Raw genomic sequence first — 20498 nt, 5'->3', positions numbered from 1 at the left:
GGGGGGGGGGGGGACAGAGGATCCAAAGCGGGCTCCGCACTGACAGCAGAGGACCCGAGGCAGGGCTGCAACTCACAAACTGTGAGGTCATGACCTGAGCTGAAGTCAGACACTTACGACTGAGCCACCCAGGCACACTGGATATTAGTATATTAACAGCTCTGAGATGCCCTGTAGCAAAGAAACCTGAGGGACTCTAATAGCATTTCTGAAACTAATTTGGGCATAGAACTTGTATTCACAGCCCTGTCAAGTTGACGAGGACCAGTTTGGGAAAGCTAAGCCTATGAGTGTTGCATACGTTCCAAGTTCACACTGAATGCAGTCATAGGTAACCTACAGTTACTTCTTTGCATAAATGCAGTCAAATCAAATTAATTACCAAATTTTAAAAATTAGTTTGGCTTTTTTACATAGTGTCTGTCTTAATCAGGCCTGACTGACTGCCATAGCACGCAATCCTAAAATTTGAGTGCCTTAACAGGATAAAAGTTTATTTCTTGCTCACATCAGAGTCCAGTGCAGGTAGATTGGGGGTGGGGAATATCTGCCACACAGTCATCCAGGGATCCGGGCCTCTTCCATTGTGTGGTTCTGCTATCTCCCAGGGTTTTGGAATCTTCCACTGAATCATTTGCACCCAGCAGCAGATGAACAAAAATGGAGAATTTTGCAGAGTCATGGTTGGAAATGGGCTGTATCACTTTTGCCCACATTTCAATGGCAAGTACTTGTTACATGCCTACCTAGCTACATGAGAGCCGGGGAATATAGTTTTAACATGCACTAAGTAAAATAAGCCAGACAGGGAAATACAGATACTGCATGGTATCACTTATACGTGGAATCTTTAAAACAAAGAAGTGAAACTCCTAGAAACACAGTAGAATGATGGTTGCCCCATGCTGGGGGCAGAGGGTGGGAAATGGGAGAGAGGTTGGTAAAAGGGTACCGACTTTCACTTATATGATGAATAAAGTCTGATGCATAACATGGTGACTGTAGTTGATAGACTGTATTATATAATGAAATTTGCTAAGAGAGTAGAACTTAAGTGTTGTCACAAGAAAAAAAAAGGTAGGGGCTCCTGGGTGGCTCAGTTGGTTAAGTGACTCTTGGTTTCAGCTCAGGTCATGATGTCACGGTTCGTGAGATCAAGTCCCGTGTTGGGCTCTGTGCTGATAGTGCAGAGCCTTATGGGGATATTCATTCTCTCTCTCTCTCTCTCTCTCTCTCTCTCTCTCTCTCTCAAAGTAAATAAGTAAACATTTTTTTAAGTTAAATATGTGAGGTGAAGAATGTGTTGATTAACTTGATTGTGGGAATTATATCACGTTGTACACTTTAAATATATTACTCAATTGTACTCCAATAAAGCTAAGAAATGCACTCAGGAGGATAAGGAAATGGGTCTTCTCTTTAGCGTAATTTATCTTAGGTAATTTGAGGACATGTCAGATTAAGTTTAATTACAAATAACTGTCACTTTCCTTGGGCACCAGAAAGCCTTTGAAATGCATTCTGTTTTGTGGAGTGCTCTTGACACTGCTGCCACCGCTGCTTAGCATTCCATTTTCTTCTTCATCGTCACCATCATCATAGTTGTCATTATTGTTTTGTGTCATGTCAATTAGAGTTTGACCTCTGTTCATTGGCTAAATATCCCCTGTCGTCTATCATTGCTTCCTGCAATGCAGAAGGTTTTCACAATAGTGAATTCCCTGCAGAAGTTCTGCCCTTTACTAGATCTAGCAAGTGGGATTTTTTTTCATGTTTGTTTATTTTTGAGAGAGACAGAGATACAAAGCACAAGCAGGGAAGGGGCAGAGAGAGAGACCGAGAACCCAAAGCAGGCTCCAGATTCTAAGCTGTCACCACAGAGCCCGATATGGGGCTTGGACCCATGAACCACGAGATCATGACCTGAGCTGAGGTCAGATGCTTTAACTGACTAAGCCACCCAGGTGCCCCACAAGTGGGATATTTGAAAGAAGCTGCAGCAACGCATGGAGATTTGGTTTATTTCAATGTAGTCAGTGGTTAGGTCATTGCTAAGATCTACGGATCTAAAAGATCAAGACCTTTTTGTCATTTAAGGCTCAGAGAGGCCCAAAGTGTTTTTCAGGGTGGTATTTTTCTGACTAGTGTAACAAGGCATCTGAGCACAGCCAGCTGGAGACTGCAGGGGAAATGCAAGGACATCACTAATTTCTACAAGGAGGGGCAGATACTCGGACACAAACGGGACTTTGGAACTGAGCCAGGCCACCACTTACTGCTCAGTGCTAAGCTTTTCAGACCTCACTGAAAACGTGTGTTTTGAATAACTGCTGCGTTCTTGGGTAGACATTGTCGCAGCTTCAGAAGAGACTCCTCGATTTTCATGAGGAAAAACACACTTAAAGTTCCTTTGGATTCTTATGAATTTTAAAGTTAAGAAAGTGTGTATAGTATCAGCACCTGCCCTGTCAATGCATGTCAATTTGAAAAGGAGCGAGTGGACTGACCAGTAAAAAGACACCATGTCTGCAGGATTTTGCGGACAAGCACTACACACGAATCTCAAAACCCCCTGAAATGACTTCACTGTAAGGCCATTCCCTGGGCAGTGCTGGATTCTGAAGATCCAGACTGGCTCCTCCTTCAATGAGAAGCTTAATTGTCATGAATGACCTGAGCCATCATTAGAATGTGCCCTCATGATCTCCAGCCCATAAATATGGCTCATTAAGCCCTTGTCTCAGACTGTGTTTCAGTAATATAATCAATGAAGTTTTCAGGTAGCTGCCATATAGAGAAGTCTAACCATTGAAACCGTTTTTAACACTTAAGTGCTTACGCAAAAAAGAACGTGGCATGACCAACCCTTGAGAAAAAGCTTTTCAAATTTTGACCATTCATTGCTCTTCTTTCTAATAATGTTCCATAGCCTGTGCTTGGATGGGAATTGTTGTTTTACAGAGTCAACACTGATTCCATTTTTAAGGATTCCAAGTAGTGACACCTAGTGGCATACTTTTGTGGCCCATGGATTGATTGTCACTTAACCCCACTGAGCCATTTTATAAAATATCTTTATTTTATTTAAATAATTCCTGTTAACTCAACAGCACTCTAAGCAGCTAAGTTTGAGGTCATAATTTTTAAGCTGACAAAAAGAGGATTAAGTTCCTACAAGATCATCTAGGACTTCATTTTTTCTAGTCATGCCTTTTGGTTTTTTTTAAGTTTATTTTTATTTGAGAGATAGACAGTAAGCAGGGGAAGGACAGGGAGAGGGAGACAGAATCCCAAGCAGGCTCTGAGCTGCCAGCACAGAGCCAGATGTGGGGCTCGAACTCAAGAACCACAAGATCATGACCTGAGCTGAAGTCAAGAGTCTGACGCTTGACCGGCTGAGCCACCCAGGCACCCCCTAGTCATGCCTTTAAAATAGTAAGCTGAAAATGCAAAAGAAATATTATTAGAATTTGGAGGAAACAAAACATCTGTTGTGTTGAAAGAATTTATATTAAAACAAAAGGAGAAATACTGTGGTTGCACTAAAAGGGGAAATGCTTTATGAGTTGAACTCTAGTAAAACACCTCTAGTTTAATCTGTAGTGAGAAATTAAAAAAAAGAAAAAGAAACCGATCCAGAAATTTCTAAATGTTGGCTCCCCAACCAGTTCTACCTGGCACATATATACTACTCCTCACTTTGTGGGGAGAACTAAAGAGGCTTGACGAGGAACGGTGTTTGGTCTAGCTTGGTCCATATGTCTGTTCTCACAAATTAAAAGCACCGGTGCAGAGATGCTCTGTGTATAAAATATGCAGATCAATTTCAGTAAAATGTATTTTGGCACATGTATGAGCTTGCTGAGGCTGCCACAACGAAGTGTCACAACCTGGGTGGCTTCAAATAACAGTCTGGGAGGCCAGAAGTCCTAAATCAAGCCATCAGCAGGGCCATGCTCCCTCCAAAAGCTTCAAGGAAGACTCCTTCCATACCTCTTTGGAAGCTTCTGGTAGTTGCCTACAATCCCTGGGGTTCCTTGGCTTGTAGATGCACCCCTCCAGTCCCAGCCTCCGATTGCCCATGGCATTTTTCTCTATGTGCCTGTGACTCTGTGACGACCTTTTTATAAAGACACCGGTCATTGAATTTAGGGCCTGTCCTAATCCAGTATGACCCCATCTTAATTAAATCTTCAAAGACCCTATTTCCAAAATAAGGTCACATTGTGAGGCTCCACATAGACATAAATTTTGAGGGGAGAGTAGTCCGCCCAGTACCCCCTGGAAACCTGATTTTGCCCTGAATTGATTCTTCAGGTGTGAATGTAAGTTACACAGATTTAATATAAAATAATGAAATGTTACCCCATCATTCTTTCAGTGAGCTTGCTTGGGAATTGGTGTTAGGGTGTACTTCTGCCTCTTAATGATATTTTGAGTTAGTTTTGGCTTGCCACTTGTATGTGATACGTTGGATTGTCAGATGACAGATGCGTTTTTGGACCGAAAAATCAAGAGTTTTTTTTTTCAGTTAAAAAGCCTTTTGCAAGTGTTATTTGCTGGTGATTCACAGTCTTCTCAATTTTTTGTAGAAATTTTGCTATTACAGAATAAATGTTTACTTTGTAAGTCAACAATGTCATAAAACATTGTTAAATGACACATTTATCTCTCTCTGCCAAACTTTGACAACTAGTTTTAAACATTCACCCACCATATGTCATACCTCTGAACAGCTGTTAACATTCGTTATAGACTGCTGTTTCCATAGTAAATGTGATGCCCCACCTAATTAAGATTATTTTTGTGGGAAGTCCTAAAATTATGTTCAATTTCTGATTAGATTAATAAAACTCATTGCAGTGGCAGCTTAATTTAGCACTTTTTATGTTGATTTGTATGTAGATTTTTATTATAGATTAACTGGTATTTTAAGATATTACATTAGAAATAAATCCGTGTCTGGAATCCTGCATATTTTGTATAACTGACATCTTTATTATAGTTTTTTACTGTTTAGGGAGAGTTAGAGAGGGTTTTTTATCCAGCATTGGAAAACTACAACTGTTGATTTACTATTTTGGTTTTTTGAGATGATATTAAATTAGTAGTCCTATTTGGGAACAGCATATTTTTAGAACTCCAAAGTTTCCTAAAGGGGGAAAAAAAATGGAACTTCTGCAGTGATTTGATGTTTTCCAGCAATTTGCGGTTTGAGAAGTAAGTTGATACACTGTTAAGTTTGGATGTTTAAACAGATTACCAGTCAGGAAATGCCAAAGCTAAATTTCCCATGAATTTGTAGTCCAGTCAAGTTAGACTTAAATGTCTAGAATATTCTGAGCACCTTCAGCAGTTGAACTACTGGGACCTTCTCAGGGTCCCTTCTAGTCTTAAGCATGAGCTTCAGCAAATATGAGAGCAGCCAGGTGGCGGGCCAGTGGTGTCACCTTTGTGCTACTTTGCCTCCTGGGGCCTGGAGACTGAAGCACACTGCTGCTCACTTGGGGAAAAGGGGTCTCTCATTCCACTGTTTCTGACTGGATGGGCAAAACTCCTGTGCCTGTTTCTATCAGCGTACCCACGTATTAGCGTCAGTAGAAAATTACCCCATGAGGGGTGCCTGGGTGGCTCAGTCAGTTGAGCGTCTGACTTTGGCTCAGGTCATGATCTCGCGGTCTGTGAGTTCGAGCCCCACTTCGGGCTCTGTGTTGACAGCTTGGAGCCTGGAGCCTGCTTCAGATTCTGTGTCTCCCTCTCTCCCTGCCCCTCCCCCGCTCACGCTCTGTCTCTCTCTCAAAAATAAATAGACATTTTTAAAAAAATTAATAAAAAAAAGAAAACTGCCCCATGCAACAAAGTCCCTGGGGTAAAGAGAGCTAGAAATAGCATATATCCTGAATATTTTCAAAGTAGTTTTTCTTCATTCTTAATGAAGTTACCCACAAACTTAGCAAAAAAAAAAAAAAGGCTACTAAGTATATGGTCATTCATTAAGCAGCAGTAGAAAACGAATACAAGCAGAAACAAAGCAAGGTTTGTCTGCTCTTAACCATTTCTATTCAACATTGTACTGGAGGTCCTGGCCAGTGCAGTAAAAAAGCAAGAAAAAAAAAATTCAAGGCATGCAGATAAGAAAGGAAGAAGTAAAACCATCTTCTCACAGAGATATATTCTTGTATGTAGAAAATCCTAAGGAAGCCACACAAAAAATCCGCTAGAACCAATAAGCAAGTTTAGCAAGAATGCGGGGTATAAGATCAATATACCAAAATTAACTGCATTTCTACATACAAGCAGCAAATCATGTGAAAGTAAAAGTAAAGAAATACAATACCATCAAAAAGAATAAAATAGCGAATTGAGCAAAAGTATAAGAGGACTCATACACTGAAAACTACAAATGTTGCTGAAAGAAAGTAAAGAAGGTCTCAATGGAGATAAAGAGATTGATTGTTGGATTGGAAAACAGTATTGTTAAGGTGGCAATTTTCCCCATATCAATCTATAGATTCAAGACAGTCCTTGTCAACATCTCAGCAGAATTTTTTGTTTTTGGTAGAAGTTGACATGCTGATCCTAAAATTTATATGGAAATGCCAAAACAGTTTTGAAAAAAAAAAAGAAGCTCAAAGTTAGGAGACTGATTTCAACGCTTACTACAAAGCTACAGTAATGCAAATAGTACAGTATTGGTGTAAGGATAGACTTACAGATCAGTTGAACAGAACAGAGTTCATAAATGAACCTTCCCATTCATGGTCAGTTGATTTTTCAGCAAAAGTGCCCGGGCAATTTAGTGAGTAATGAATAAATGATTTGTTGTTTGTGGGTTTTTTGGGGTTTTTTTTTAATGTTTATTTTTCTTTGAGACAGAGGGGGCGGGGTGGAGGGAGACACAGAATCCGAAGCAGGCTACAGGCTCTGAGCTGTGAGCACAGAGCCCAACACAGGGCTCGAACTCACAAGCCATGAGATCATGACCTGAGCCAAAGTCAGACATTTAACTGATTGAGCCACCCAGGTGCCCCTGTTATGTTTTGTGTTTTGTTTTGTTTTGTTTTGTTTTGTTTTGTTTTGTTTTAACATGGTGCTAAAGCAGTGGGATATCCATATGCAAAGAAATTAACTTAGACCCTTAACCTCACATCCCACACAAAAAATTACTACAAGATGGATCATAGATTCATTTTAAGCTTAAGATAAAATTACTTTAAAGAAAATGTAGGAGTACATCTTCATTAGCTTGGGTTAGTCAAAGAGTTCTTAGATATAACGCAAGGGAACTCTTGGGGATGAAGGAAATGTTCTACAACTGGGTTGAGATGATGGTTGTACAACCATATAGATTTACTAAGAATCCTCAAACTATACATGTACAATGGGCAAACTGTGCAGTTTGTAAATGAAAAAGCTTTTCTTTTAAGTTTACTTATTTTGAGAAAAAGAGAGCATGTGCACATGAGCAGGGGAGGGGTAGAGAGAGAGAGAGAGAGAGAGAGAGAGATGGAGAGAGAGAGAATCCCAAGCAGGCTCCACACTGTCAGCACAGAGCCTGTGCTCTAACCCATGAACTCTCACGATCATGACCTGAGCCAAGATCAAGAGTCGGACATTTAATCAACTGAGCCACCTAGGCACCCCCCGCCCCCGGCCAATAAAGCTTTTAAAAATAATAAATGAGAAAGAATTCCCTTTTATTTAAAAAAAATCTATTTTACTGCTTTTATATATTATTTTAAGGTTAGGCACTGTTGGAAGTTCCTTCCATGTGCTGTGGGTTACAGTGTACTGTGGATCCCACTATGTCATTTGTAATCCATTGTTCCCACTATGACAGCACTTTCCAGTGTCTCCTGGATTTCTCCCTGTGTCCTGGCAGCAGTCCAGCAAAGCCAGACTGCCCTCAGCAGTGCCCAAAGCCCACTAAGGGCGGGGGGGGGGGGGAGGTCATCCTTGTAGGTTTCACAGGGTCATCACACTGATTTCCTCCTTTCAAATTTTTTTTTTAACGTTTATTTATTTTTTTGGGGGGACAGAGAGAGACAGAGCATGAACGGGGGAGGGGCAGAGAGAGAGGGAGACACAGAATCAGAAACAGGCTCCAGGCTCTGAGCCATCAGCCCAGAGCCCGACGCGGGGCTCGAACTCACGGACCGCGAGATCGTGACCTGGCTGAAGTCGGACGCTTAACCGACTGCGCCACCCAGGCGCCCCTGATTTCTTCCTTTCAATATTTCACTTTATGGCTAAGAATTTACCACTTATTGACTTAAAAATGCTAAATTTGTTTTTCTGTCCCAAGAACTGTCTTCTTAACCAATATGTAGTTGTGCCTCATGAAAGAAGTCCAGATTATCTTTTTTATTTAAAAACATTATGAATCACATGATTTTATATACTTTTCAATAAGAGGGGTACCTTCTCAGAGCAACATGTTTTAGTTATTCATTTCTTCTACATGCAAATACATATTTGTCATTTCCCAGAGTTCACAGCCTTTTAACAGATTTGACATAATAGCAATTTTTTGTCCTTTTTCTGTGGTAAAATATAACATGAAATTTACCATTTTAACCATTTTTTAAAATGTTTCTTTATTTTGAGAGAGATAGTGTGAGCATTGGAGGGGCAGAGAGAGAGAGGGTGAGAGACTTCCAAGCAGGCTCCTCACTGATAGCGGGGCTTGAACCCACAAACCGTGAGATCATGACCTGAACTGAAATCAGGAGTTGAACACTTAACTGACAGAGCCACGCGGGCACCCCCATTTTAACCATTTTTTAAGGTTCAGCTCAGTGACATTAGGTAGATTCACACTGTTGTGCAGCCATCCCCACCGTCCATCTCCACAACTCTTTTCAGCTTCTGCAACTGAAACCCTGTACCTGTTAAACATCAACTCACCATTTCGTCCTCCCCCTAGCCGCTGGTAGCTGCCATTCTAGTTTCTGTCTTGATGAATATGACTAGTGTAGATGCTTCATGTAAGTGGAATCATACCATATCTATTGTCTTGTGACTGGCTCATTTCACGTAATGTAGTATCCTGAAGGTTCATCCATGCTGTAGCATGTATCACAATCTCCTTCCTTTTAAAAGCTGAAATAGTCAACCCTCTTCCCCCCAACTCTGGTCCCTGGCAACCACTAATCAGATTTCTGTTCCAATAGTTTTAACTTTTCCAAAATGTCATATAAATGGAATCAAACACTGTAGCCTTTTGAGTCAGTCTTTTTGCACTTAACATTATGCCTTGATATTCATTTACTTTGTTGCAAGGATAATCATTTCCTTTTGATGAAGATGTTTTGAGAGTATCTGAGCAAGAGAAAAGAGAGAGAGAGAAGGAAGAGAAATAGGACAATGGTTTTGAGGAGTACTGTGATGTTGATCAAGAATCAGGTATTTGAGGCGAACCTGGGTGGCTCAATTGGTTAAGCTCCAACTTTTGATTTTTGGCTCAGGTCATGATCTCACAGTTGGTGAGATCAAGTCCTGTGTTGGGCTCTACACTGAGGTTGTGGAGCCTGCTTAGGATTCTCTCTCTCCTTCTCTCTGCTCCTCCCCCACTAGAGCACACTCTTTCTCTTCCTCTCTCTCTCTCAAAATAAATACACTAAAAAAAAAAAAAAATCAGGTATTTGAGAACTGCTCCATTTTATGTATACACCACATTTTGTTTATCCATTCATCCAGTATCAGTGTTTTATGGTAGACAATTCTATAACAGGAAAAACCAAATTTTCAAAATAAAGCTATCCAGTAGTAAGGAATTCAGCCTCAGTTCCATCCCTAAGCAGTTGCTCTATGCAGGCTCCAAGTTAGCTCCTATGTTCTACATCTTTGTGAAGAGGACCGTGATTTTCACTGAAAGCATGATTAACTACAGGAGTCTCTCTAGTTCCCTTATTTGTTCAAATGAATTACTTTCTTAAACCAGGGATTGGAATTTACTCTGAAATTCCAAGAATAATGAATCAGCTTGTCCCTGGTCCCAGTGTTTCCCATTCTCTTTTTATGGCACCACAGTCAACTTTACCAGAAGGCAAAGGAATGTTCCAAAAGCCATCAAAATGCAACAAGCACTGATTCTTCTTCATGCTGTTCTCAAGGAAAGGAGGAGTTTTCCCCCAGAAAGGACTGTGGTATGCTCCCTTGAATATTTGTTGGGGTTGGCTTGCAGCATTCATCATAGTTGCTTTCTTTTCTTTGTGACCCTTCACACGTTATCTCATTAAAACCTCTTCTGCCAGATCATTTTGTTCTTTTTTTTTTTAATTTTTAAGTGTTTTTGTTTATTTTTGAGAGACAGAGACAGAGCAAGTGGGAGAGGGGCAGAGAAAAAGAGGGAGACACAGAATCTGAAGCAGGATCCAGGCTCTGATCTATCAGCACAGAGCCTGACGCAGGGCTCAAACTCACAAACCATGAGATCATGACTTGAGCCGAAGTCAGACACTTAACCAGCTGAAACACCCAGGCGCCCCGTTTGTTCTCTTTTAACTTGCCACAACGGAAATTCACTTTTGCTACAGTTTCTTGTACAAATGCTTGGGGCACCTGGATGGCTCAGTCGGCTAACCATCTGACTTCAGCTCAGGTCATGATCTCACAGTTAGTGGGTTCGAGCCCCACATCAGGCTCTGCGCTGACAGTGTGGAGCCTGCTTGGGATTCTGTCTCTCCCACTCTCTCTGTCCCTCCCCCAGTCATGCTTGCTCTCTCAAAAGTAAGTAAATAATAAAAACTTAAAAAACCACACAAATGCTTAGTGCTTACCTATGCAAAGTAAAAGTCACATCATAAGTTAAAAATTATTGTCTTGCCTCAGTAATTTAATACTATGTGACACACTTGATGTAAATGATTTCTTGTAAAACCACAAATTAATAAGACATTCATTTAGTTTAAATATTTAACTATTATCGTAGATGGCTTCAGAGAAGCACATTAGGAAATGAGGTTTCAACACTCTTTTAATGTTGTTAGTAGTTTGTTGTTTTTTTTAATAGAAAAGAAATTCACATCCTAGTGACATTCCTCACAGGTGGGCAGATGCTTGGATCTGGTATTTAAAAAGTACCCTATTTCAGAAGGCTTGATGAAAAGTGAAATAAAGTAACTGGTTTTTCCTTATGCTTTCTTTTGCTTACTCAAGAATAGGCATGATTTGTTTCTTACAGGGCTTAATTTTAGAGTTCTTTGCCAGCTGAAAAAGGCCGACAGAGCAGTCATGTCAGGTCATCCGAGGCCACTGCTGGAGTTTCTCAGAAAGACCTGTCAACTGCCCAGAATCTGCCACAGTGGCTTATATTGTTAAGCCACCAAAAAGGAGAGTCTTTTTAGACCGAACTAGGAGATCAAGCAAGTCTTAATTTCCTGGTCTCAAAAAAATCCCTGTAAGTGCGATGTTCTAATGAATGGGCTTGAAACAAAAGCAGCTCTGAACACAGACAACTGTAACCTAAACCAAACGAGGGCCTCCTTTGGGGGAACTTTCACTATCAAAATCCAGAGTATCTCACATCCCTCTCAAGAACTCTTGAATTGGCCCAGATGAAGTGATTGCTTAGTTTGCTATTTTCTGTCAGAAGAAAACTTGCATAATTGACTGAGTTGCAGTAGCATATTCCCAAGCCAGCTGGGTCCCTTCTTAAGACCTCATCGTGATTCTCTGAAGCTTGATTTAAGCTAACATTTCACTGCTCTACCATTAGGCTAAAGCTTTCCTGGGGCATCTAACTCAAAGGCTTCCAGGAACATTGACCTGAAGACAGCAAGTTTGTGTATGAACTTGAGCAGGAAAAATAGATATTTAGGTCTCAGAAGATTGTTCTTCAATCTCTAATTTCATAAAACCGGCTCCAGTGCTGTAGCTGAATAGCAGTTCCTTATAGTTTAGTAGTAAACCACCTTTCCCTAGCAATTGGCCAGATTTCATATGTATTTTTTAAGAATACTGTTGGCTATTGATAGCTGACCTGCTGGGTTCACCGAAAAGATGTGACGTTGCAACTTGTTTCGAATCCCCCATCTTCTTCACAGACCATTCACAGAAACGGTAACGAAAGTTCTTAATAAGATAGCCTGTTTCCAGAGCAAGTCGTTTCACTTCCCATTATCATTGCACAATGTGAACTTGTGGGCACTCTTGTTATCTGTTTTACTAGGATCACAGGCACATTTCATTACATACCTTGCGGCTAAATAAATATTTGACACTTGAAAACTTGAATTCCTTTCCAGCAGGGGACTTCTTTGGTCCATCTGAAGTAAGTGGTCAGAGGGGGCTTGCTAATGAACCTCAACAGAGTTCCCTGCAGCTCTACAAACCCATTCATTATTTGGCCCACATCTGCAGTCTATCTGCACATGTTAAATCTTCTCTCAGCCAATACACATTCTGGTCCTGAGATTGGGTTTTCTCTGTGCTCAAAAGTTCGTGGGAAATATAACCCAGCGATAGTGGTTTTATGCAGTTCTCTGCCAACCATTCCATTTTTTTACACGTTGATCTTGCTAAATGCTGCACATAAAGTAGGAGCAAAACAAACACTTCTATTTGAGGACTAGAAACCGGAAGAGAGCGAGACCTAATGGAATATTGTCTTTAAAAAAAAAAAGGAAACTTGGTTCATTGTGTTGAACATAAATACAAAGTGGCATCTTAACTGATCTCGTCTTTAAGTTTGGAAGTACAGTCTCAGGAGAGTTGAATTGATTATTACCACCAACTTTAGACTGCTCTGTTTAAAATGGCCAATCTCAAATAGAGAATTGTGGCCGCCTAACAGAACTGTGCTTCTACTTTCTTAAGACAGAAAGATGAAGCGCGTCCACATAGTTGTGTGTGGTCATATCTGACCCAGTGCCAGAGAGCAGCCTGTCTGAGACAGTGTGAAACAATCTGTTCCCCTTCCAGCTGTTCACATTTCCTCGTTTTGCTGTGTGTGTGTGTGTGTGTGTGTGTGTGTGTGTGTTTTAATAAAAAGTGCTGAAGTTGGTAACCTTAACTTCATTGGAAAGAGAAAACAGCAACAGATTTGCTCTTGTTTTCTCTCTAGGGATAATTTATGAACATTCTTCCCTCCCTCTGCCTCGTCCTCTACACCTCAGCTTTACAAATACATGCGATATCTTCAAACTCATGGTTGCTGGAGGGTAGGGGTGGGTGTGCAATGGGTGAAATAGTGATGAGGATCAAGGAGTGCACTTGTGATGAGTGCTTGGCAATGTTTGATCACTGTATTGGTACACCTGAAACTAATACAACACTGTAGGTTAACTGGAATTTTTAAAAAGGGCGGGGGGGAGGAAAAAGGGTTCGAAAAATAGGATTCTTGGTATCTTTAAATTTCAGGAACGCAAATAGCAAAAGGAAATAATATTTTGTCATTCCAATCCACCGTGAACTTAAGCTTCTTGAGCAGGTGTTGGCAAACGACAACCCAAATCCAGGCCAAATCCAGCCAGCCACCTAATTCTGTAAATAAAGTTTTATTGGAACACGGCCATGCCCATTCACCTATGGATTGTTAATGGCTGCCTTTGCATACACAGCTGAGGTTGAGTGGTTGACAGAGCCCTTACCGCCACAAAGCCTGAAATATTTACCATCTGGCCAGGAAATGTGTAGAATTGTAGCATTCTTTAACCGGGCAAGGCTTGCAGTTGATTGGCTAATATCTTTCAAATCCTATTATTTTGTATATTTTTTCCAACAACCTGCAAATAGAGTTTTCTACAGTTTGTTCCCCAAATATTTGCTGATGGTGTCTCCCTGGCATAAGACTTTGTGTGTTACTGAATTCTGATACAAGCCAAGGGAATCTGATATGAGAGAAAGGACAGTGCCTCAGGAGTTCATGGTCCAGTCCCTGCTGCTCTGGCTGCAGAATCCTGAGCATGACACTTCACCTCACTGGACCTCAGCTTGCTCCTTAAAATGGAGGAGCTGAAGAGACAGATTACCTTAAAAAAAAAAAAAAAAAGTGGAGGAGCCAAATCATATCAGTCCTCTTCCACCTTGAAAATCTGAAAGTCAGATTGAAACACACACACACACACCTTGAAAATCTTGAAAGTCAGTCTTGAAACACACACACACACACACACACACACACACACACACACACAGTCAAAATATATTTAATTTTGAGGGAAAGTTCTTAACTATGCAAGAAGGACCAAACATAAGTCATCTGGTTCCTAAAGAAACAAGCTAAGAAATAAGTATTCCCAGTCTGTTTATTTTTTTGTTACTCTGAATTTTTTTTAAATATCTATTTACAGTTCCTAGGCACCAGCTCAAATATGCCTTTATTTTTTAAAGAAACATGTATTAAACATCTCCTGTGTACTCAGCCCCTTTTGGGGTGCTGTTACTAAATGTCAAAGAACTCGAGTCTGGTCATGGAAAAGAGAAAGCAGCCCTTAAACAGCATGTTCCAGAATCCTGTCCCTCAGGCAGCCAGCGCCCTCTTGGCCATCGATGCCCTTGGTGTGGCAGGTGTCCAGAGGTTGGCTCTGTCCCGGACTCTGCATCCCCAGTATACTCTGCAGCTTGCCTCAGCAGCACCTTCTCAGCTCCTGTCCCCACATGCTACCTGACAGCTACTTACTTCCAGGTCCCTTCGCTCCATGCAGACAGCCCTCTTGGATAGGGCTCCATCAAGATGGCCGCAGCCAGATCACACTGTGAGGCAGTTCCTTGACTCCTGCGAAACACACACACACACACACACACTCTACATGTGTGGGCTGCCCTGCCACTGGCCTCACCCTGCTGGCAGGGACAGCCCCGGGTGGCCTCCAGCTAGGAAAGAGGCAGGCGTCAGTATCTTTTCACTTGCGACCACAAACACCACCCGTCAAGCTGCCCCAAGGACTCTCTCTCACAAAGGGCTCCTACCCGGTGCACCAAGACGAGCCCCCTAAGTTGCTGTGACTCCACAAGCATCCCTCCAGAGAGTGAGATAGTGAGTTCTCGTTACTGGAACCTCCCATTTCTGCACATGGTTCCTTTGGAGCATCCACCATCTTCCACTTGGCATGAAGAAGGAGGCAACTCCCTCTGTCTTCCTACCCAACAAGAAGGAAAGGGGGATCAAACACTTGGTCTCCTCATCCTGTGATTCCTACAGACTCCAGGCTTCTGAATAGAACAGGGCATTAGGGTAAGTTGGGGAAGGGCCATTTTGGCTGCCTTTCAGCAAGCCCTAGAGGGATGGTCTGGTGGCTTTCTAGTAGACTTGGTACCACTTACTTCCTATTGGCCTTAGCTCTGGGCTCCAGCTCAAAGTCCAAGACAACAGTTGAAGTCCCAGATTACATAATCCTAGATATTCTTTATAGTAGCTGCAGCCTTCCTTTGTTCTCAAAACCCAGCCACCTCTCACTTGCCCCCACACCTTCATAAAATTCCACCTAGACTTGAACTTTGAATCCATAAGAATGAGAAGTTGAAAAGCTGCATATTTCAGACTACTGTTTTAAAACACTAATGTTAGGAGCGCCTGGGTGGTTCAGTCAGTTGAGCATCTGACTCTTGATTTCAGCTCAGGTCATGATCCCAAGTTCATGGGATCAAGCCTCGCATCAGGCTGAGGTACACTGAGTGTGGAGCCTGCTTGGGATTCTCTCTCTCTGTCTCTCTCCCTCCCTCCCCCTCCCCCTCTGCCCTGCTCTCATAATCTACCCCCCCCCCCACAATAAAATACTAATGTGACATTGCATTAAAGCTTTCCTCCATTCATGACTTTTTATTTACTTGCCTTGCTACATTTCTCAAATGGTTTGTGTTTGTTATGGGTACCCCCAAAATTTTGAGTCTCTAAGGCAAAAACACACTCATGCATGCACATTCATATAGTCCCCACCCTGGGGCTGGCTCATTTAGTGAGTTGATACTGCCTTCCAGTTGATACCACTGAGGACCAGACTACTCTCAGGTACTCAACAGGACCGAGCTGGCATAGGTTTCTGGGCCTTTGGTTATATAAGTCTTTAAAATTTGTGAGTTCTTTGAAGACAAGAACTGTCATCTTTTTCATTTTCATAACCCCAGTAAATAGAAGTGCACTGCCTAAGACACAGTAGGAACTCAATTTGTGGATGGATGCATGGATGGATTAGTCAACAAGGAATCACTTCTTCCCACTTATGGTGACATAGTGAGTCCCTTGCCTGCCCCTTCCTGCCTCAGTTCTTAGTTGCCCTTTTGGTCAACGAGCAGGCAGTTGAGATTCATGATCTATTCTTTCTTTTTTTTTTTTTAACATTTAGTCATTTTTGAGAGAGAGAGAGAACAGGGGAGGAGCAGAGAGAGAGGATCTGGATCTGAAGCAGGCTCCAGGCTCTAGCTGTCAGCACAGAGCCCAACGCAGGGCTCGAACCCACAAACCGTGAGATCATGACCCAAGCCAATGTTAGACACTTAACTGACTGAGCCACCCAGATGCCCCAAATATTCACCATCTATTCTTAGCTGTCCATTGCATCCACTGCATGCCTGGACTCCTCCAGTCCTGGGCTCTCCTAGGGACTGGAGGGGCAAAGGCCCATGCACACACCTCAGACAGAAGACTCCTTCTTTTCATTCCTTTCTATTATTTCTGCCTTGATAGGAAGCACTCAACCTCTGCCTCATCCCACCACTAGTTCTACCAAACTTTGGGTGAATATGTGATGAACTGGATCAGACCAGTCCAAAGGAAAATTTGGGGGAAATTTGGTCTGAGCACTCTTTTGAAAATATTGAAATTCCAAGCATCTGTATGCCACCTGTGAAGTTGCTGTAAGGCTAGAATGGTGGTTCTCACTTTATTACTCTGTGCCTCAATTCCTCATCTGTAAAGTGGGAATAATAAGGGTATCAACCTTACAGGGTTGTTTGAGATTAAACAAGGGAATATAAAGAGTTTTGACAAATAAATAGTGTCTAGTAAGTGCTCAATAAAAGTAGCAATTCGGTTTTGTTTTGTTTTAATTTATATAGTTTGAAAGACAGCAGGATAGGGGCAGAGAGAGAGAAGAAAAATACCAATTCTTATTGTTGGTACTACTACTGTTACTCTCAAAAGTTAGCACTTGGGCATAAGATTTGCAAATACCAAGGAGTTTATTAAAATATAGATTTCTGGGGTACCTGGGTGGCTCAGTCAGTTGAGCATCTGACTCTCGGCTTTGGCTCGAGGCATGATCTCATGGTTTCACAGGTTCAAGCCCCACATCAGGCTCTGCACTAAACGCAGAGCCTGCTTGGGATTCTCTGTCTCCTCTCTCCCTGCCCCTCGTCTGCTCGTACTGTCTCTATCTCTATCAAAATAAATAAACTTAAAATATAGAGATAGGTAGATAGATTTCTGGACCCCCTTTTCAAATTCTGATGTGGGAGGTCTGGAGTGGGGCCCAGGAATCTCTGTTTAACCACTCCAGCTGATGTTGCTGCAAGTGTTCAAGAAACCACACGACGTAAGACCTAGGAAATTTTTGTAACTTCTGGTTCCTTACTTTAGAAGGGTTGTTTTGTTTTTTTTTTCTATTTTACATTGCGTGCGTGTGTGTGTGTGTGTGTGTGTGTGTGTGTGTGTGTGTGTGTATCTCTCTATAGGCTAGTCTGGGAACCTAACACTATGCATAACATTACTGCTATGGGAAAATACATTCCCAAGTTCCAAATTTCAAAATTTACAGTCTTTAGATATAGAAACCATTCAGAGGATGAAGACTCCACATGTGTATTCTACAGAGATTTGGGTGAACTTTTGTGAACCAGCTGTATATTACTAGTTTCCTAAATGTTAGTACAGTTGACCTCTAAACAGCACAGGGGTTAGAGGACCCAATCCCTGCACAATCAGAAGTCCACGTATAACTTTGGCTCCCCAAATACTTAACTACTAATATATTAGTGTTGACCAAAAGCCTTACCAATAACACACTGTTGATTAACAAATATTTTGTATGTTATATGTATTATATATTGTATTCTTCCCATTAACTAAGCTAGAGAATAGAAAATGTTAAGAAAATCATAAGAGGGGGAGCACCTGGGTGGCTCAGTCAACTCTTGATTTCAGCTCACATCATGATCCCAGGGCCCTGGGATTGAGCCCTGCATCAGGCTCTCCACTGAGCATGGAGACTGCTTGAGATTCTCTATCCCTCTGCCCCTCTCCCACTTAGGCACTGCCTCTCACCCTCTCTCTTGCCCTCTCTCTCTCACTCTCTCTCTCACTCTCTCACTCTAAAAAAAAAAAATAATAAGTCTTTAAAAAAAGAAAATCATAACAGGGGAGGTGTCTGGCTATGTAAGTTAGTAGAGCCTGCCACTTTTGATCTTGAGGTCATGAGTTCTAGCCCCACATTAAGTGTAGAGATTAATTAATTAAAAGATCCCTTCTCATTTCTAGAGAGCGAGTGAGGGAGAATAGAAAACTTGTCAAGAAACTCCCTGTACCTAACACACTGGCAAATACATACATAGATTTATATAAAATTGTAATATAAGCTCCAGATCTGATGAGGGTACAGGGAGATAGGTACTCAGTGCTAATGGGATTGTAATTGCAGCAACGTTTATACAAATAAGAGAAATACATTTAGAGCACTGTATTGTATTTATTGGAAAAAAAAAAACACAAGGAAACCCTTACAGTTCAAACCTGTGTTGTTCAAGGGTCAGCTGTATAATATTTTAAAGAGAGCATTTTACTAGACTACTTACACTATGCATTTAACCTCTGAGTATCACATGATGCCATCATTTAAAACTGGTCACTGCTTTATCTTCACATTGTTCTCATTAGGCATCTTTGTAATTAAATAATGTACGTATTTATCGTAAGGCATTTTTATGTATGGTGTGCCCCAAACACGTAGAAATCATAAGGCTTTGTCTTCTATCAGTATAAACAAACCTAACCGTAACGTGAAAGATGTGTACAGGCAGTATTTGACCTGCACACTAGCATTGTGATGCACAGTAGGAAGGAGGGAAAAAAGAACTACACCAAAACAACCCCAAAAAATCCCCACCTATTTTAGAGAGGTTAGGAAATAGACATGGCAGCCTAGCCAAGATCATTTTTAACTTTTCACCTTTCAAAGCAGACTGTCGAATGAGCCATTTCGTTTAAGGTAGAAATTAATATTTTAATCTTCTACCCTACCGAGATTATTCTTTAAAGAATGAAATCACTTGTCTTCTGAAAGGCAAATTTTGGATCAGTCAGACTTGTGGGGGTTTCAAAATATATTTAGATTCTTTTCAGTGTCTTCTCTTGCTGTGTGAATTTGCAAATTCAAAAGGAAAAAGTCCATGTCCTTGATTTCCTGCTAAAGGATGCCAGCACTGATACTGTTAATAAACAGCCCTAGTAAAACAAGCATAAACCTTTTGTGAGAACATTCCTTCCTATAAGGAGTTGGGTTTGCCCTTTCCCAAGATTTAGATTTCTGTGAAAATTCTTTTAGACGTGTCTTGGCTAGAAAGCATTCTTTCATTTTGTTCTGTATCCATGTTACTGAATGTTGCTTCTGTCAGAGGCGAAAAATACTGCAATTCTGAAATAATGACCAATTTTAAATAAGAAGAGAAATTTCCCCATTGGCAGAATTTGAACCATCTATTTAAAGATGATTTTCTAAAAAGTGACACATAAGACTCCTATTGCACCAAGTTTCATTGAATGAGTAAGAGATTATTGAGAAGACACCACCGAAAATCATCAGCCAGCTTTCGTAAGAGGAAGATATGGTGTAATGAAATGATAAATATGAAGCTCTGAATTTTTGCAAAGAATTATGAGTGTTGATTGGATTTTCTTCTTTGCGTTTAGCTGTATGACAAAATCAACACAAAGTCTTCGCCACAAATCAGGAATCCTCCGAGCGATGCAGTACAGAGAGCCAAAGAGGTAAGTGATCTATCTTGTAAATGTTATCTGGGTGTCCTATTTGCTACCTTTATTGAAAACATTTCTGCTGCACAGTAAGAAGTGGTTTTCTTGGAGTCACAGCTGGACCATTATACTCAGATTTAGTGTTTCTAAGTTTATCACTGAACATTTTACATACAGGAAAGAAAGAAAAGCCTCAGCGGCAACGTTGCCTCGATTTCTAGTTCTGGTTCTGCTATGTAAACTTGAACATGTTAATATATCAATTGTACTTCTCTTTTTTTTTATAAGTAAGTTATTTTACTGCACTTGGTAGAAATAGGTTATGAAAATTAGAGTTGCTTTTTTAAGGTGGTAACATTTGGAGGTTAATTAAACATCTATAGCAATTAAGTATACTCAGTTCAGAGAGAAGTCATTTCTGTAAATTGTCAGTGTACATGGCTGTATCCATCACAAACTTTTTTTTTAACTTTTTGTAAAATTCATTTTTATTTACTCCATACCCAGCATGCAGTTCGATCTCACAACCCCGAGATCAAGAGTTGCACCCCCTACTGCCTAAGCCAGCCAGATGCCCCAACTTTTTTATTAT

At 41.0% G+C, this 20498-nt stretch overlaps 1 protein-coding gene across 15 annotated transcripts in view; it reads left to right on the top strand.

Annotated features, from left to right (window-relative positions):
* Positions 1–20498, top strand: part of CASK (calcium/calmodulin dependent serine protein kinase) — a 355071-nt gene that overhangs the window by 270762 nt on the left and 63811 nt on the right. For all 15 annotated transcript variants that reach the window (XM_040468984.1, XM_040468986.1, XM_040468995.1 and 12 more), the window contains one exon: positions 19844–19921. In XM_040468984.1, coding sequence (XP_040324918.1) covers positions 19844–19921 — 78 coding nt within the window. The remainder of the gene's footprint in view (positions 1–19843; positions 19922–20498) is intronic.

Source organism: Herpailurus yagouaroundi, unplaced genomic scaffold (genome assembly GCF_014898765.1).
Source record: "Herpailurus yagouaroundi ecotype Mexico unplaced genomic scaffold, PumYag 67793, whole genome shotgun sequence".
Classification (NCBI taxonomy): Eukaryota; Metazoa; Chordata; class Mammalia; order Carnivora; family Felidae; genus Herpailurus; species Herpailurus yagouaroundi.
The sequence above is the reverse complement of the archived record's forward strand: the minus strand, read 5'-3'. Positions and strand labels throughout refer to the sequence as shown.